Source organism: Suillus bovinus (genome assembly GCF_016758785.1).
Source record: "Suillus bovinus strain UH-Sbo-P2 chromosome Unknown EDB93scaffold_19, whole genome shotgun sequence".
NCBI lineage: Eukaryota > Fungi > Basidiomycota > Agaricomycetes > Boletales > Suillaceae > Suillus > Suillus bovinus.
Genome location: NW_024542075.1, coordinates 468,021 through 485,106, shown reverse-complemented (window position 1 = coordinate 485,106; position 17,086 = coordinate 468,021). Strand labels below are relative to the sequence as shown.

Here is a 17,086-nt window from a genome sequence, read left to right as displayed (position 1 = left end):
AAACCCTGAACAAAATGGGGAGAATATGTGGATCTCATCGTTCAGAACAGAAAAAGACTTAGCAATATGACTTAGACGTTGCAGGTCGAAACGTGTTGTGAGGAGAAGTTTTGGGCTCTGTACGACTGGGCGAGAATTGGTGGCGACAGCTCGACCTATTGAGCCATAATTGCGAAGGCGGGAGAATAGAGTAACATGCCCATTTTCATTGACCTGTGATGCCTTAACCAAAGGTATGATCCTTGTTGAGAGCACCGTATTGCTTCCTATCGGTAATAGTCTAAGCAAGATATAAAGCAAAATGTTGAAAATGTAGTGACTAGTATCGAGGACTCGCCAATTCACGATGAGAGATGGAGCAGAAAACGTACTCATACATGCTTGTTCCCCTCGATCCTTGTCCGCTACACGTTACAACGGCAACGTGTATTCATGTACTGGAAAGGTCCGAGTGAACGGGGGGGAACTCAATCGGATGATGAAGTCAGCGGTGGAAGAAGACTTCGTGGACATTTTCAGCCACAGCTCAACCCTACCGTCGCCCTTCTATTCGCGATTTCATATAATGCTGTGGAGGACAACAAACTATGTCTATGACGACTATGAGGACGATAAGTTGGACAAGGAGCATAGTGAGAAGAAAGCGACATGGTCACGGCGACGGCATCGAACGTTGGACAGGCTTTACAACTGATTTTCTCAGGCTGCCACGGTATCTCATGACATAGTGCCAATGCTTATCACCAGCACCATGTACATACGACAACTAGACACCTGTTTGTATACGAGATGATATTGTTCATGTGGAAGATATGAAATGAAAATATCCCGTTCTCCGAAGCTACAATATTTCCAGCATCCTGATGTCCATCATGTCATCAACAGCTGCCATGTCCCTGACTTGTGCAATGATATTGTTATCCGAAGCAATTCTCTATACTCCCCACCCCACTGCTGCGCTAGCAAAAGTGCGGCAAAAGGCTGTCCGAGGCGAACGATCAACCGCAACTCTCGCATAGTCGGCTCGTTATATCCAAGAGATCCAGAATTTGGCAAATCTTCCACGATCTGCGTCTCGTCTGTAAAGTCGATCAGCCCGAGATCATACCGATTCCATGGACGAACGAGCAGGAATGTCTGCCGAGTACGTCTTGTAGGCCAGAATTCAACTAGCTTGTCTTCCGTTGTGACCCGCAGGTCCTGTAGACCGTTTGCCTTGACGTCATAAGTGGAACATCCATTCCGGTCTTCATTGGGCCTCTGCCTGACTTCTGTGAGAGGAAATGTGATGCAGGGCAATTGCAACCTGGCGTTTGCGAAACGAGGAACGCTGAGGTTCTCAAGAGTGGTATACAATTTCGAAGCTGACTCTGCAATAGCCACAATACTGTCTGGCAGCATGGAGACCGAATTCTGCATGTAGTTTTCAGATATAGATGGTGACATGCACGGCAGAGCCTTGTATGAGGAAATCTCAGCTGGGAGACAACTGTTGAAGTTGGATGATTGTCCCACCCAATCCAGGGCCGTGATGTCGCCCGAATGGGCTATAATCTCCTGCAAGAGTCGTCCGAGCGCCTTTTGTCTTTTTTCTCCATAGATGACAGGAAGGGTGACATCGAAGATGCCGAACAGCGAGTAGGCAATGTCTTCCTCCCTCGTGGTGTCACGGTTTGACGCCCATCGGAGTTTCTCTCGGACATCTCTTGTCCCTGGACGAAAGTCGACGAGCGCCCGCGCATTGATGCCAGTTGAATGCTCTAATTCATCCATGATATTGAGAGATTGCTTGTGGTTGTGTGAGAAGTTGTTGAGATATGGGGTCCAATCTGCCTGGTAGAAGATAACGATTTTGGGAGCGAGAAACTCCTGAACGGTCCATCCTCGCGTATTCCAGATGCTGTTTGCAAGCGCGCCCGACTTTGACGAGTGGGGGACATCAGATAGGTAGATAACAGTGAGCGCTGAGTAGTGATACCAGACGAACATGGAGTTGACTGATTGCTGAAGCTCTACATTGTTGTTCTGGTCAATACAACATGTATCGCTCCACGCCCAACGATATCCTGCATTGTGTGCAACCTTGCAAAATTTCTGCAACTTCACGATGGTTCCGACAGGATCCAAGTCATATATGACCTTGTCTTGAATGTCGTGCAGTAGCGGCTCCTTCCTTTCCCACCTATGGGACAGCATGACCCAACTGAAGTGCTTGATGACCGCTTCCTCGATGAGCTCCATTCGGAGGGGCGCATGCATCACCAATGAATGCAAAAGCTCTTTATGCTCTATACTCTCCGTGAATGCATTTATCTGTGCATCTCGATTGCACAAGCGTCCAGTAGAAGTGTTGATTAGACGAAGAGGAGCATTTTCCAGTTGGGCGTGTATGGCTCGTTGAATGGCGTCTTCTACTTCAGATGGTCTCACGTATTGCTGGCGTAGCTCTGCAAAGATGTAGATTAACTTTAAGTCGGTACTCGAGTTGTTTGGGGCTTACGTAGTATCTCTGGGTCGAGTGGATCATCCAACTTGGAGAGCATGATTGTGAAGGCCTCGAATGCATCATCATAGCGTTGCGCTCCACGAAGCGCTGCAAGCTTCAGTTCGTACCCGACATAAGATGAAGGGTTGAGCTCAATGACCTATGAACATCATCACAAATGTTAAAACAACGATGGATATCATCCGCACCTTTTCTGCGTCTAAAAGTGCTTCCGCATACAACATTTGGCCCAACTTGACCTTACTGCTATGTGCAAAGTATGAGGGATTCATCTCAAACGAGTTCTTGATGGACCACAGCTGAAGCTTCCCATCAGAGTCTCCACTTGCGATCAGTTCTCCATTGAGAGAAATTGCAACGCAATCAAGATATGCGGTGTGTTCAGGTGCCTGTCCAATCTGCTGGTGTGACTGTGTGTCCCACAGGCGCACGGTCTTATCGCGTGAGGTAGTGGCAATGAAGGAGCCATCAGAAGAAATGGCAAGTGACCTAATGTAGGAAATGTGACCAATACAAGGTAGACCAATCTGGAACCCATTCGAGGAGTTCCAAAACTTGATTGTTCTGTCGCCGGATGCGGAGACAAGTTGCTGGCCATCGAACGACCACACAACACTTTCAACCCAATCGCCATGAGCGTTGATGTTGAGTAGAAATGTGACGTCATCGGTGCTCCAAATCCGGATATTACGCAATGTTCCGTAGATTTTCCTCGATTATTGAGAGTACAACGCCAGTCTCCGCATCCCATATAATAACTGTTTGATCCCATGACCCGCTGGCAAGTCTCGTTCCATCGGGGAGAAGCACACAGAGGACACCTGGTCTGCATGTTTCACCAGCGGCCTTAATACCATCTGCTTGCTAGCGACGTCCCAGATGATAATGGTATCATCATCTCCACCGCTCGCAATTCGCATATCGTCTGGTGATATAGCGACTGAAGTCACATAATGTATGTGTCCCTCAAATGACCTTCCTATGAATGCTCTTTTCTCCACATCCCAGATTCGCAGGGTTTTATCCCTTGAAGCAGTGACGATTCGTCGACCGTCTTTGAAAAATGCGATTCCCGTCACTGCCTTCGTGTGCGCTTGCTTCGTGTGTGTTGGCCCCGACGTCCCTCGCCCTTTCACAGTAAGATACACTTTTTTTGCTACATCGCGCAATCCCTCCATATCGCTGAATAGGGAGATTGAGATGGCTAGTAGCGTTCGAAGTTGATGGGGAGCTAGGTCAGTCGTCAATCTGATGTGTCGTGGGACATCATGAGAGCTGGATAACCCAATTCATGCAGGCTCTTTATGTACATCATCTGTTACTACAGCATGGATCTGATCTTGGTCCGGCCTTGGCAATTATATACTTATGTCCATAAACCCCATATAGTATCTCTGAATAATTGCAATAGAAGAAATCCTTGTCGTATAAGTACACTGAAATTTCAGTTCCTATCGAGTTGTACCACTTCGAATTCATCCTTCCTGCTAGATGCAATCAACATCATGAGCTCAATATTTCAGGCATAGTATCTCTCAATGGACTCATCCGGAAGCAAGTACACAGGTACGAAAATGAGGCTGTGGATGAGAAATTTCGAGAGTGATGTATTCTATCGTAATCCAAGCATCGCAACCCAAAGCTGTATTCAGAGTAGACCGCCGTCCGCATGAAGGGTTAGCAGATAGTTATATAAGCAGATAACCAACTATCTATGGCTTGTGTGAGCGGTCCGCCTGATTCCGGCGGGACTAGCGGACCGAATATGACGTGCTCATTCTCAACTTTATGCCTTGCTTTGATCGCAGTATCGAGACCTATCTTGTTTTGTCTTACAGAGATCTTGCCGGAACTCTCAGATATAACTGAGGGTGTTGCTGACGGCTTGCCGCTCGCTACATCAGCAATATAAGTATAACCTCATATGTACGGTTTATGACCTTTCGAGCACACTTCGAACCTGCGCAAACACCAGAGGACTTAGCACAAGATAAATTGCATCATAGCCATACAACAAACTCGCTACTACCTTCATTCTTGCTACCCTGTCCGGGAGTGTTAATGCAAAACTATTCATGACTCGAGTCGCACCTTAGGCACTTTTAGCTTCGACCTCGAGGAAAAAGAATTTTGTCGAGCTGCTGCTCGAAGTCATCTAGAGAAGGCCTATTTGAGCCTTCGTCCTCCTCGGACCCCTCAGCTTGTAGCCGATGGAGTTCTTCAGCTCAAGAAAAGAGTTGTGAACGCAGAAAACGTACTCACCCATTGCATGTTCCCCTCGATTCCTGTCCGCCACACGTTACAACGGCAACGTGTATTCATGTACTGGAAAGGTCCGAGTGAACGGGGGGAACTCAATCGGATGATGAAGTCAGCGGTGGAAGAAGACTTCGTGGACATTTTCAGCCAGCAGCTCATCAACCCCACCATCGCCCTTCTATTCGTGATTTCATATAATGCTGTGGAGGACAACAAACTATGTCTATGACGACTATGACGACGATAAGTTGGACAAGGAGCATAGTGAGAAGAAGGCGGGGTGCCCTGCATGGGATTCATTTCAAGACGTCTTCTCTCTGATGTACCTGTCCTGATGTTCCGTGAGTTTCATCCTACAAGCTGATAGTGTCACATCTGGAAGCGGACTACGAACTCGTGATATTCCTTGATGCAAAGGAACGCATCCCTAGATCTTTCAGGTACAAAAAGTATATTTGCATCATCTAAAGATTGGGCTGCTACAACAACTGCTTGTAATCCTAAAACGTTCAAGCACATATACATATACTCACTGATCAGTCGGGAGAGAAGCGGCGACCATGGCTTCCTGTTCATCAATGGTCTTGATGCTTCAGCCACAAGATCGATGGTGCTCGTACAAGCGCTGCCTGTCATTCAACGTTCAATATTCAACGGTGATCATCAAAGTTTCCGGACACCAGTTTGACACTGGATAAGCAAATGATGCAACCCGGCGACCACTCACTATAAGGATGAAATAAGAGTCTTCTGATGGTGATCGTGACTTCATTGGACCACTGAAAAAATGTTGTCCGGTGGGCGCCGACTGACCTTTCGAGAAGAGGGGCACTGCTGCGCATCCTTGTGCGTTCTATGATAGAATCATGATTATGAAAATCACGCGAACGTTATACAACTCACAACAACAAGCAACGTTGATTATGCCGTAAGTATAGCCAACGTATGTTGGAGGCTCTGTGTGGTGCGGATATCGAAACTGCCAGAATGTTTCAGAACGAGCTGCATCACTGGTTTGGGCTGATCTCAGAACAAAGCACAGCAACTGCTAGGCAAATTCGGGTTATTGAAACCGAGAAGTTCGACCAAGACTCCGACGTATTATGAGAGCGTAGTATATTGAGTCCATGCGAGCCTGATATATCACCGCATCCTTGCGTAGGGAAATGCTTCGATGGGACTTCTTTGAAGTTCTTTCACGCAATGGACTCTGAGAACGTCGGAAGAATGGATGCGTCAGCCAGCGGACCCTCGTTATCGTAAATGTGAAGCGAGGAGCTGAGAAACCCAGTGCCCTACCCAGTGCAACTCGTGTGGAGATCAGGCTGGACAGAACAGGCTATGCTCCGAAAGCACTGCTAAATGTGAGAATAAAGGTCTGAGGCCAGGCAGGATCAATGGTTGGTGATGAATGAATGAATGGATGAATGAATGATGGCATGATGGCATGCAGCCGGGTACGCCTAATTCAAGTGTTGGGGTGGCCGTGGAGAACGTGTGATCACTATGACGTGTATCGTGAGGATGATCATCGGACCAGGGACAGGTTTAGTGGTCTGCGGTAGACCTTCGGAAGCAATTCGGCGGCATTGCACAGCGCCTTTGGTGGAATTATATCAACACTCAACGAAACGGTTTTGTTCACATCCAACACAGTCGCAGTTCCACAACATCTACAGTACAATGTCCGCCCATCCTTCTCCAGACCCATTTCAACGTAGGTTTTTCATCTTTTTCTTTTACATATGAAAACCTGACATTCGTTCGTTACCAGCCATGACTATGTCGCCATCTTCTAGTGTTCAACACTCGCCCCCTGTTGATCTCAGACGTATGACGTCCAATTCGACACTTCTCACCCCCCAGAAAGATTCAACTAGGGAACATAGACTCTCAACTCACACTTCTCAGCACTTGAACACAAGAATGGGCTCTCGCTCACCTTCTTCAATTCCTTCATCACCGACATCTGCGTAAGCCACTCCACTTTTACCAAATGATCACTTATATTTATCGCAACAACAGCCACTCATCGTCATCCGCAATTTTCGAGCGTGATATTGAGCCTATGCACCCCCCTTCTCCCCCTTCTCATCCGAATCCCCATCGCATCGCGCGTGCAAAAGGCACCGAACAACTCGAGCACAGCGTACCTTCTGTGCTCGATAGTGCTGCTTCAATTCTTGCAGCTTCCTCTCCCATGGAGGAAGATCACATTTCCGTCGTTAGTCCTTCGCGAGATCGTGATCGCCTCACTACCAGCGGTTTTGCTAGCCCAATCGGTAGCTTGAGAAGCAGGAGTCCGAGTCCAACGGGAAGAACGAGCTTGTTGCTGAGCATCCCGGTTCAGCAGGGGCCCATTACTCCCCTAAATCTTTCTACGCCGGGTGTGGGAGCGGGCAGTCCCAGCGCCTGAGCATTCAGACCAGCCCAGTCACGTTTCCCTCAAAACAGTGTTCGAGTAGCAAGGCGTCTGCCGCACCTTCTATCAGCACGCCTGCATCTGTATATTACTCCACGCTCTCATCAGTCGAACCATCACCTACAACCACGACTGCGGAGCATCCCTCTGCTGCGCTCCCCCCCATTGCCATCTCGACATTGTCACCCTCATCGACCTACACATCTTCACCTTACTCGCGTCCCATTACCATCTCCCATCCCCCGTCCCCTACGCACGGGCCCACTAAGCGTCTCTCGTTTATGAGTTACGCAGATCTGCTCGCATCGACGCCCGCATCAATGGTTCCATTGTCGTCATTCACTACCTGCGCAACTCCCGACCCGCCACCTCATATTCCAGGTCGAAGGGTACGCGCTCAACCAACACGATACTGCGAGTCTTAGTGGTCGTGAGCGTGACAGCATCGCCATGCTCGATGATGTCGGTGGCGAGTGGCAGCGCGAGGGTCTCGGACAAGGCCTCGAAGAAAGATTAGAGGCCTTGATGATCGTCCCTAGCAAAGCATAAATCTCGATGCGCTGAAGTCAAACTCCCGCCTTTTTGACTCATGCACTGCGAAACCAACATGAAACTAATGATATTTTACGATTTCACGCTGTATTAATCTGTCCTTCGTTCTATGCATATCTTTCCCTATTCCTATTCCTATTCCCGCCCTCGATACCGGCTACCTACTTGTTTTCCACGACGTCAAGTCAGTAAAAATCTATGTATGATCGTCTTATTTCATTACTTATGATAGGTTCGATTTCTTCCCTCTCTTAGGTACCGATTCTTCACTCTTGTGAAGTTTTCCCTCGAAGTTGGTGTTTAGTTTCGGGTATTCGTGTGTTGATACGACGCAGTGGTTCAGATAGTTGTTGTCAATTTTAATGTGATTTAGGTGACATGCCTTTGAAAGCAAGCATAATACGGCCCCTTCGGTCACCTCTTCAACAGCGTCTCTGAGAATATACCTTGGTGGGAAGAAGAAGTCAACGGTTCGTTGCTGCAACGAGTGCAAGATCCTACCGGATCCATGAAAGCCATGAAATGGGGTTCATCGATGCTGCGGACTGCAGTATTGAGGCCTGAGGCTGGAAACGCGCATGTATGGCCATAGCACTGACAACTTTACACCGGCCGCCACTGCAGAATTGCATGCTGCTCCGAGGACCAATCCTATGAATGGTTGTTCTCCATTGGCCAATTTGGAGCAACACAGCATGAGGATGCAATGCGCGTCCGCACAGCATGACGTGGTCGCAATAATAGCCTGCGGGCACTCACGGGACCGTCTTTCTCGCAAGACTTATTGATATCGTTACACGAACTAAAAAACTGCGCAGAACAGCAACTGAATCTGAGCTATTTTAACATGAACGACATCACTGAATGCATAATTAGATGAGTTATAAGAGTTTGAAGGAGAATGCCGTTGAGAGATGCTTCGGACGAGCTGAAAACGTTGACTTCTGAGAGAGATTGATTGACTGAGGATACGAAAAGTACTTGCGGTTTATATACGAAAGATCCAAGAGCTGTCAAGCGCGAGTGATAAGTCATGACATTGGCATAATATCAAGGGAAGATAAGACGATAATCAGACAAAGCACTGAAGGTCGAGAGACAAGGCAAAACAAAGAACATAAAGGACGGCGCGAGAATGTGAAACGTTAGAGAGTGTGTATGAAAAAGGAAAATAATCCGTGCAGCGTCGAAACAGTGGAAGTGGTTGTTGTAGTGTGCAGTGCCTCCATCGCTAAATGCGAAGTTGTCCTCGCAGAGTAATCGATGGAACACCTGCCAGTACCTTTGCAGGACCTCCCAATGCTCAAGCTTCGCCCACCTTCTGAGGTTCTTTACCACCACTCATTTTGCGAATAATCTCGACGAATACGTTCGAAAAATGGTGGTAGAATGGTGAACCAATGGTCGACACCAAATGACAGGTGGCAAGGAAAGCAAATGTTATGCTCATATAAAGTTGGACAGTTCCGGAGTGAGATGCAAACCCCGTGAACACGATGGCTGATGATGAGTGTAAGTCGCGACCACGCATCACGAGGTGAATTGCCTACCTATGAGTAAAAGTATCACTGATATGACAAAGATAATGATTGGCACAGCTAAACTCAGTAAGTGCCAGAATATTCTCCAGCGTCTCTGAATTATGATCTGTAGCAGAGGTTAAATTTGATTTGCTATCCTGACAATGAACAATACGTACTTCTGCAGCACTACGTTTTTGAAAAAGCATTCCAGAGGCAGATACCTTCAGGCAGAACAATAACCCGAACAACGAAAAGACAAGCGATTCCGCCAAACAAGCATAAGATGCATCAGATGTGTAGTTGACATCTCTCGCAAGCGGTGGATTTGAGGAGATAAAAACAGCCACAGTAGTAAGCACGAGTCCTTGCTGCGCGAACACATTAATGTGATCAATTTGAATGAATAATGTCCATCTTCGACTTACCACCGTGCTCACTTGATTGAGCTGGGCCAGATATTGCTGATGCAGTCTTCCCAGTTTTTCCCTCTTTCAAGAGGCCGTGCAACCACTCAAATCGCCGCGCCAGGTAAATATAAAGCAGCACATTTTGAAGATTACTTCGAAATACCAGGGGATGTCGGAACCTGCCAAGCCGTGGGAGGTCGTTGAAAAAGCTCTCGCCGGGGCAGGTTGTAAATATGGCGGCTGCGAGTACCCACTGGCAACTCGAGTATTCACACTTTTTGAGCCGAACATGAGCAACGGTAGGGTGGTAACCGACCTATCTGGGTCAAGACCAATTGCGAGAATATATAGGCCACGTAGAGGGTCTATGCTGCCTCATGGTCGACCGCGCTTAGAATCTGATGGAATAACGCCACTTTATATCAGCCTTGCAGCACTGAGCATCCGAACGTACGTGTACATCACATGAGCGCTAACACTTCCAGGAGGAGCGGAAAATGTAGCTATATGAATGGACAGCACTACAATTCTGCCTGGAGAATCTCTGAAGGGACAGGTAACGTTTCCGAGAGGACATACTGTGCTCATAACTTGAATGCCTTGTGAACTTGGAGGTTTCTTGTAAAACTCTGTAACTACAGCATAGTTTGAGATCAATTCGGGAGCGAATTGACACGCACCATCCAAGCAGGGCATGCTTCTCGGCCCTAAACAGTTATAGTGGGATCATCTATCGTCAAATGAGGGATTGCTGAAGTGCCCTCAAGAAGCGCCGGCGCTATTTTCCTGGACAAGATCGGAAGTCGAGCGTCAAACGAACCGAGAACGTGAACGTAAACGTGATGGAGATTATGATGGATGTACACGAGTGAAGGGAATGGAAGAATATACAGCGGAAAGGCATGCTGATGTGCATGTACATTCGGAGGCAGCGATGGACAGAAAGTAAGCGCGCATATCGTAAAGAGGCTGAGTGAAGCGATACAACCCTTTCGTCAACGTTTGTCACGGTGAACCATGCAGCTGCCCGAGAATGTCGAAATGAAGGCAAATCACGATGAGCAGCAGCTCAGAGCATTGACATCGTATACGAGTTAGGAGGGCTTGTGATCACAATGCCTAAAAACATAATGTAATCAGGGCCATCATTGTTCAAGCGAACAATGAAAATTACACCTGCCGGGGGCTAACCTAAAGAAGGATTGGATAAAACAGCCAGCATCCAGCTTTCCCTTTGAGTTCCCGTATTTCATGGGAATATGTATTTTCACGGGGGTCTTTATCAGAGACGAGCGACTCGGACAAACACGTGTATGCAATGCGTGTGACATAATTCAGGATAGGCAATAGGACTGCGGTTGAGGTGAAGACAGCTGCGAGCAGCGGTTCTTGCTGCTAAGTTATTTAGAATTTGATAACGTCGGTGATTTAGTATCACTTACAGCGGTGCTTCGGCAGTCAAGGAAGTCAAAATACTCGGCATCGTAGTCTTTCCAGCCCTTCAAGGCGTCTACTAATTTCTTCCAGAAAATTTTAAGGTTCAAATCTGCCGTCAAAACATGGTGAAGGATAATGAATATAGCACCTTAGTGTTGGTCACGATGGCGATTACCAACGGTGATTCAGAGATTTGCATAATAGCAAGCTCTCGCTGTATGTGATTTCTCTGAACATCTGTCGGAGAAGGAAGGTCAGTTAAAAGCCTTGAGTCGAGGTTGGTTACGCTCTGCGAGCCTTAAAGATAGTGTTGAAGCTGCATTCCTGTATACATAGACCATCTTGACAAACACGTGCACAACAACGCCAAGCGTATTATGGAGTACCTCGGCGCACAGAGTGGATTCCCTTCGTTTGGGATCGGGACCTCAGTCATCGCGAGGAAATGGTAATTTGCAGAATGGATTTTGTAAAAATGAAGGGTTTTCACGAAGTGACTACATGCCATTGGGATGACCGGTCACTATGCGGAATAATTAGACAGTTTTTGTCGAATATTATACTATAAATTGGAGACTGACACTTACAGTCATTTGTGTAGCAAAAAGTATTGCATGCAGCATAGCGTAAGGCTGGGCAATATCGGAAACAGCCGCAGCCTCAACAGGATCGGTAACTTGGATGCTGAGAAGACAAAGCCAACTCGTAAAGGGTAGTAAATGAGGGTGCGATGACGCAAATTGACCATATGGCGGGTGGTATATCCGATGTGCCAGGTACGTCGAGTCTGATCCAATTACAATGTCGCCGACAGTCAGAACTAAGAACCTGCAGCCGTCCGTGCACAAACATGCTGCAGAGCTCATTTCGAAGCTGAATAAGGAGTTCCTGTAGGGATGATTCATTGCGAGTTCAAGTGGAAGCGCTGACAATAACAAGGACGCACCGTGATTGATGAACGACAAGTGACCAACATTGATATAATAGAAGTGCCTGGGCGATTGTCAAACGCGAGTGCTGTCAGGGTATGAATGAAAACGGGTCAGTGAAGAGGTGCCTGGTTGCCTCGTCGACTTGAAGATACCAGACGCATATCATTTTGAGTGTGTGCACTGTGCACATACTTCTGGCGGGAATCAAGTTGTGAGGAGGTGGCAGTGATATGAAACGCATGCTGCGAGTCAGTGACAACGTCAACTGCAACTGAGGGAGCCATTAAACAGCAGCCGTGGACAAGCGTATAAGTTGGGTCATGGAAAGAATCCATCGTTACTCACTACACTTCGACGGAGTCACGATCGATAATCCTTACTCAATTTTGTACGACTGACGTCCACTACCGCTTTCTCAACAAAATCTGGTCTTCATAGTGGTCGATCGGATGATAGTAGTACTTCTAGCCCATGCATCCTCTGGATCAATCATTCGCTCGAGGTTGGATCATAATGGTGCAACGAGTCCTAGAGATTTGAGTTGTAATATGAATATGGACAGCGAACAATTTTGCAAGTGGAGTCGGACTCGAGACGATGCAAGTTTCCGAGTCGGAGGTGTTCCCACCGCTATTACATAATTAATATCATATTTACAGTCCTCAGCTGGAGTACAACTTGACCGACACCTTCGAATGAATCGAATCCTGAACCTATATGACAAAGACTTTGTTGCGAAGACTCTCCTGGTCTGGTAGACCTGCAAACAGAAGACTACCGTCTTGCGCGATGACGGAGTTCTGCCGAAGTTGAGGGCTAGGTGCAAGAAGATAGGTAAGAAAAACGAATTGGATTGCAGCAAGTCAGGACCGCCGCGGTGTAACTCTGTAGTAGGATCACAGGACAAACAAAAAAGAAGGTCAAACACAAACACAATACTAGTACAAGTCGCAGCAGCCCGCCCATCAGTTGTCAGATATAAAACATACTCGCACGCAAGTCAGGGTGCACGCCCTCTCCCCATGCTTTCTTTGCCTCTTTGAACACCCGTAACTTCTCTTCCTCCTTGTCTACCTTTCCCCTCCCCTTTCCTTTCCCTGATACGACAGAGGTTGACGCCTTGTCATCGGCACTCAAGAAGTCATTTAGGTAACATCTCCCTCTCTCGCATGCCAAATCGGCGTAGTACGCAGCCGGGACGAGACTGACTGCCTTAGTAGCACGGGCGTACAGGTAACTCGCAGTGTGCGTGCCCTGCTGCAGTTCATCTGCGCCGAGGCGATTCTCGTCATACACCACAGTGTAGTGTGTCGCCTTCACATGGCCTTGCAAGCCAACATGAGGTTGAAGGTAAAAATCGAAATCAAACCTAGGTTAATCAAATGTAAGCACAATCAACTCGTAGTCAATGGAATGGCCGTACACTGAAGTGATACCTCTATCAACGACGGTTCCAGGACGAGTGTTACCGTTTCGGTCCGCGAACTGAGAGTCGGTCGGCCAAAACTTGGCATGGTGTCGCTTTCCACAGATGATAATCGTTAACGATGGACGATACGGCTTCCTCTGCGGGACTCTCTTAAATGCGTCCAAGATCTTAGGAAGCTCTTCCTCCAACACAGTATTGAATTGACCCTATGCGTTCGATGTTAGCAAGCAACTTCAAGAATGCAAGACAAACCTATCTCACTTCGGACACACCGTCCCTGTAAACAAAGATTCGATCTGGTAGCGCTTGGTTCTTCTCCGCATAAAACCTGAGCCGTTCTATCATCATATCACTCAGATCCGTGATCATCTACAAAGAAGAGATGAGAGTTAGAGCGATAATATTCGGTCATAGCCTACCTCTTTCTTGGTCTCCTGACATCTGAGACTCGCTGGAAAATGGACGAACGAATTATCAACGCTCGCAACAACAGCGGCAATTGATGGTGTGCCTTCGACACTGCCAGGGCCGGGGTGCGTAACGTCCATGCCCACAATCATCGTCTTGGCCTTCGTCAACCATTTCATGCTGTCTGGATCCAACACGTGATTGATACCTCCGAGTTTCGTGTTCACCTTGAGAGCGACATTGGAGAAGTATTGATCTTGTTTTGGCGTCCTTTCCTACCACCTTATCCGTAAGCATATGTATGGTGTGGACGCCCAGCTCGACGTCGCAAATCCGTTTGATGCCCGGATAAATGAAGTTGTCCCGGCGAGAGAGGAGGACGAGTATGAATGATGGTTTTCCTTTCTGCGTAATGTTCTCCTTGATCTTTTGACGAATCGAGTCTAGCGCTTGCTGCCTGCTAGGGTCTTCGGCGCGAGGGACGAGCGCTTGGGCAAGCTTGACGGGTTGTGTTTGCAGTGAGATTCCGCTATTGCGGCATTTCTCACCAAAGCCCTTCCAAAGATTGGTTAGAATCGGGTCGTCGGCCCCGCTGAACACACTTCGTCCGTCTTTCTCTCTGACGACAAAAACCCACCAACTCTTGATGGCCCCGCCGTTATGAAACTTGACATCAAGAATATTCCAACTGCCATTGCTGACGTTAAGTGGTCTCCCTCCTGCTTCGTAAGTGAGGCGAGGTGGTGGAAGCTCACGTCCAGGAATGACCGCCATGTCGTTGTCCACCGTAATGCCGAAGCTACTCAGAGGACTTCCCAGCGTCTCGGGAGTAAACCCAAGAGTGGGGAGACCGCGTTCGATGATGGTATCTGCATTGATTTTTGGCGGCTTGCAGGCGACGCGAATCATGTTCGAAGTTTCTTTATCATTGAGACGCCCTCTGAATGGTTGCCCGGGCTCGATTTCGCATAGCTCGGCTGGTACGTATATGGAGAATTTCGAATTCGGACCTGAGATGTCGACCACTGGAAGGTCGTCTGCGTGCCTCAACGTGATGTGGGGGTACTCTGCTGAAAATTAGCAAGTGAATAAAGAATGTGGTAAAGGAAACGAACTTCTCTTGAAATACTCTTCAACAGATATCTTGCCGTTGTATTCTTTGCAGTGGAAAAAAGTCCGTCTGGCACTCATTGGCATGATCTTCTTGATCGGTTTCTTCTGCGTGTACCCTAGGTGTCTAGTGGTCACCTTTAGTTTCTGGATGAACCGCTGCGGCACGGCGCCATCGGACGACCGTAGAAACGCCATGATGGCTTCTGCAAGATTGCCTGGCGTGTAGAAGGCGGTCATACAGACACCAACATTCACCATGAGTTCGTTATATGCAGGTCTGGCGGACGTGAAGAAGCCTCTCACGGCCTCTATGCCAAGCGCAAGAGGCTCAGGCTGCTCTTGCGAGGGGAAGAAGTAGCGATTCTTGCCCACACGAACACCGGTACGCGCTGCATGCGTTTGAAGTACGAGATTCATAGCAGTTACCAGTGGCTGGACGTCATAGTCCCGTGACTTGATATCGCCACTGAGATACCTACATATCATGAGTTGACGCGAGAACAATGAAATAGCTTTCCGTAACCTACTTAGTGAGCTGTGCGACATCCAAGTCGCCCGTGTGGATTATTGCGAAAGTATACGTCTTGGATCCAGCATTGGGACCAGCTTCTCCTTCCTCGTAATATTGAACTTGCACATCAAGGGGCTGAGGCAACCTCTTGTTCGATACAAGCTTCTGACTGCTGTCGTGAGCGATGAACGGCACAAACTGTTTCCAGCCGTCTTGATCGCTTTGCTTTAGGAGTTCGAAAAGGCGTGCACGAATGCGCTTAATGTCTGTGGACGGCGTAATCTCGACACGGTAGTCGTAGATGGGTCCTTTAGGGAGTTTAACAGGAAAGAAATTGGCACGCAATGTGATTTGACGGCCAAGGGTACCAAAACCAGGCCGATGAGGGCGCTCAGGGTTGAAGTTGAGTTTATTGAAGGAAGAGACTAGGTCATCCAAGGTAGCGAGACGTTGGTCTACAGACGCAGGGCCCCGGAAGATCAAATCTCCTGGTACTCCCCCTCTGGAACCACCGCCATATCCGCCCCTCGTACCTGAGCCTCTTCCTCCACTGAACCCACCAGCACCACCTCGAGGGCCACCAGGGAAGCCGCCCCGATTACCGCCTCTGCCTCGTGAAGGGTTACTCATGATGACTGTTAATAATGTTTATGTTGTGTTCGTGATTGTATGGGAAGAGAAGTGAATCGTCAAAGGGCAGGTTCTTATAGTCGCAGGTTGACCGTGGGTACATGGCGCTTCCGCAGTTGCTGTACGAGTCATGAGTCGTAACTCGTTCTAAATGCGTCGTTGTGTCCGCACTCGTTCCACGGCTTACTAGAACAGTTGACGTGGCAGTTCCTGGCTCGGCCTGAGAGCTGAGCTAATAGTATGGTACCAACGTTAACAATACGTAGTCCGCAGCAGACCAAATAGAAGACAGTCATTCCTAGATGATACGATACAAGTCTTCTATATAGATTGAAGATCAGATGAGGCAATACAATCTACGAAACTCACCAAGAGGGCCGACTCATCGGGGAGGTCGAGGCAGCTTAGAAGTCGATGTGAAACCGCTCCCGAAAGCTGCGTCTCGTTAATGAGCAACAAAATAACAGGGTCAACATGCATGGTGCAGGCAGAGAATCGAGGACTGAGTACTTACCTTATGATATCGATTGTGGGCTGTCCGAGCGATATTTGTAAAGTTGTGTGAGCAAGTGGCAATAATAACTCACTTATGTAGTAGAACCGATTGATACGGTAGTACGTACGACGTGTTTGTCATGGGCGATTCTGGCTGGCAATGTCAGTCAGTCTCAAGTTTTACATATAGTGACTGTTATTGAAGGAACCGAAACTTTGAAATTCAGCGAGTACGTGGTTTTCTCCGACGTTTGGACTATATTACCAAAGCTCTACTAGTAATACGGTCCTTTCAACAACTTTGTTCAAGGCATCACATGTGTCAATGATGACACCCAAACGCGCATGCTACTCCCACCTTTCATTGTCTTCCCAACTATACTAACTCAAGCAAATCAAGCTCTCGCCGCCGATTCTCGCCCAGTTGCACAAAGGCCAGAACTTCCATCTTGCGACACGCTT

General features: G+C 47.9%; 7 protein-coding genes across 7 annotated transcripts; 1 reads left to right on the top strand and 6 right to left on the bottom strand.

The window, feature by feature from the left end:
• Positions 1-782: 782 nt before the first annotated feature.
• On the bottom strand, positions 783-3,000 carry EDB93DRAFT_270055 (uncharacterized protein). Its single transcript, XM_041455911.1, has 3 exons — positions 2,695-3,000; positions 2,501-2,636; positions 783-2,447 (listed from the first exon to the last, which is right to left on the bottom strand). Exons 1-3 carry the CDS (start codon positions 2,776-2,778, stop codon positions 871-873), a joined length of 1,797 nt encoding a protein of 598 aa, XP_041308958.1. The 5' UTR covers positions 2,779-3,000; the 3' UTR covers positions 783-870.
• EDB93DRAFT_1060253 (WD40-repeat-containing domain protein) lies at positions 2,800-3,609 on the bottom strand (the record flags this gene model as incomplete). The annotated part of the gene is made up of 2 exons (XM_041444814.1): positions 2,800-3,217; positions 3,266-3,609. Coding segments are annotated over 2 exons (762 nt in total), but the record flags the coding sequence as incomplete, so codon positions are not given.
• Positions 3,610-4,655: 1,046 nt separating this feature from the next.
• EDB93DRAFT_270020 (uncharacterized protein) lies at positions 4,656-5,499 on the bottom strand. The gene is made up of 3 exons (XM_041455910.1): positions 5,299-5,499; positions 5,160-5,241; positions 4,656-5,096 (listed from the first exon to the last, which is right to left on the bottom strand). The coding sequence occupies exons 1-3, from the start codon at positions 5,399-5,401 to the stop codon at positions 4,727-4,729; spliced, it is 555 nt and encodes a 184-aa protein (XP_041308956.1). The 5' UTR covers positions 5,402-5,499; the 3' UTR covers positions 4,656-4,726.
• An 802-nt stretch (positions 5,500-6,301) lies between these two features.
• On the top strand, positions 6,302-7,736 carry EDB93DRAFT_1320570 (uncharacterized protein; the record flags this gene model as incomplete). The annotated part of the gene is made up of 5 exons (XM_041454915.1): positions 6,302-6,482; positions 6,540-6,738; positions 6,791-7,152; positions 7,200-7,576; positions 7,623-7,736. The coding sequence occupies exons 1-5, from the start codon at positions 6,449-6,451 to the stop codon at positions 7,734-7,736; spliced, it is 1,086 nt and encodes a 361-aa protein (XP_041308955.1). The 5' UTR covers positions 6,302-6,448.
• A 1,172-nt stretch (positions 7,737-8,908) lies between these two features.
• EDB93DRAFT_269705 (uncharacterized protein) lies at positions 8,909-9,713 on the bottom strand. The gene is made up of 4 exons (XM_041455908.1): positions 9,688-9,713; positions 9,439-9,630; positions 9,290-9,386; positions 8,909-9,239 (listed from the first exon to the last, which is right to left on the bottom strand). The coding sequence occupies exons 2-4, from the start codon at positions 9,466-9,468 to the stop codon at positions 9,043-9,045; spliced, it is 324 nt and encodes a 107-aa protein (XP_041308954.1). The 5' UTR covers positions 9,469-9,630; positions 9,688-9,713; the 3' UTR covers positions 8,909-9,042.
• Positions 9,714-11,131: 1,418 nt separating this feature from the next.
• On the bottom strand, positions 11,132-12,612 carry EDB93DRAFT_269730 (uncharacterized protein). Its single transcript, XM_041455909.1, has 7 exons — positions 12,501-12,612; positions 12,419-12,452; positions 12,191-12,309; positions 12,053-12,123; positions 11,694-11,994; positions 11,255-11,343; positions 11,132-11,189 (listed from the first exon to the last, which is right to left on the bottom strand). Exons 1-6 carry the CDS (start codon positions 12,513-12,515, stop codon positions 11,278-11,280), a joined length of 606 nt encoding a protein of 201 aa, XP_041308953.1. The 5' UTR covers positions 12,516-12,612; the 3' UTR covers positions 11,132-11,189; positions 11,255-11,277.
• Positions 12,613-12,734: 122 nt separating this feature from the next.
• On the bottom strand, positions 12,735-16,448 carry EDB93DRAFT_1139201 (ribonuclease H-like domain-containing protein). Its single transcript, XM_041449235.1, has 8 exons — positions 16,317-16,448; positions 15,516-16,248; positions 14,991-15,463; positions 14,155-14,942; positions 13,887-14,102; positions 13,729-13,836; positions 13,462-13,673; positions 12,735-13,407 (listed from the first exon to the last, which is right to left on the bottom strand). The coding sequence occupies exons 2-8, from the start codon at positions 16,127-16,129 to the stop codon at positions 13,011-13,013; spliced, it is 2,808 nt and encodes a 935-aa protein (XP_041308952.1). The 5' UTR covers positions 16,130-16,248; positions 16,317-16,448; the 3' UTR covers positions 12,735-13,010.
• Between the last annotated feature and the right edge of the window lie 638 nt (positions 16,449-17,086).

Coding starts and splice junctions, on each gene's coding strand:
- EDB93DRAFT_269730 (XM_041455909.1), bottom strand. Junction 12,124..12,190: donor CTCAAAATGATATGCGTCTG/GTATCTTCAAGT, acceptor ATACCCTGACAG/CACTCGCGTTTGACAATCGC. Junction 11,995..12,052: donor CTTGTCGTTCATCAATCACG/GTGCGTCCTTGT, acceptor TCATCCCTACAG/GAACTCCTTATTCAGCTTCG.
- EDB93DRAFT_269705 (XM_041455908.1), bottom strand. CDS start 9,468: ATGCTTTTTCAAAAACGTAGTGCTGCAGAA. Junction 9,387..9,438: donor AAAAACGTAGTGCTGCAGAA/GTACGTATTGTT, acceptor CCTCTGCTACAG/ATCATAATTCAGAGACGCTG. Junction 9,240..9,289: donor AGTGATACTTTTACTCATAG/GTAGGCAATTCA, acceptor ACTCATCATCAG/CCATCGTGTTCACGGGGTTT.
- EDB93DRAFT_1139201 (XM_041449235.1), bottom strand. CDS start 16,129: ATGAGTAACCCTTCACGAGGCAGAGGCGGTAATCGGGGCGGCTTCCCT. Junction 15,464..15,515: donor GATGTCGCACAGCTCACTAA/GTAGGTTACGGA, acceptor CATGATATGTAG/GTATCTCAGTGGCGATATCA. Junction 14,103..14,154: donor ATATGCTTACGGATAAGGTG/GTAGGAAAGGAC, acceptor GTCGCTCTCAAG/GTGAACACGAAACTCGGAGG.
- EDB93DRAFT_270055 (XM_041455911.1), bottom strand. CDS start 2,778: ATGAATCCCTCATACTTTGCACATAGCAGTAAGGTCAAGTTGGGCCAA. Junction 2,637..2,694: donor CACTTTTAGACGCAGAAAAG/GTGCGGATGATA, acceptor TAGGTCATTGAG/CTCAACCCTTCATCTTATGT. Junction 2,448..2,500: donor ACTCGACCCAGAGATACTAC/GTAAGCCCCAAA, acceptor ACATCTTTGCAG/AGCTACGCCAGCAATACGTG.
- EDB93DRAFT_270020 (XM_041455910.1), bottom strand. CDS start 5,401: ATGACAGGCAGCGCTTGTACGAGCACCATCGATCTTGTGGCTGAAGCA. Junction 5,242..5,298: donor GCTTCTCTCCCGACTGATCA/GTGAGTATATGT, acceptor TTGTTGTAGCAG/CCCAATCTTTAGATGATGCA. Junction 5,097..5,159: donor TGCATCAAGGAATATCACGA/GTTCGTAGTCCG, acceptor ACGGAACATCAG/GACAGGTACATCAGAGAGAA.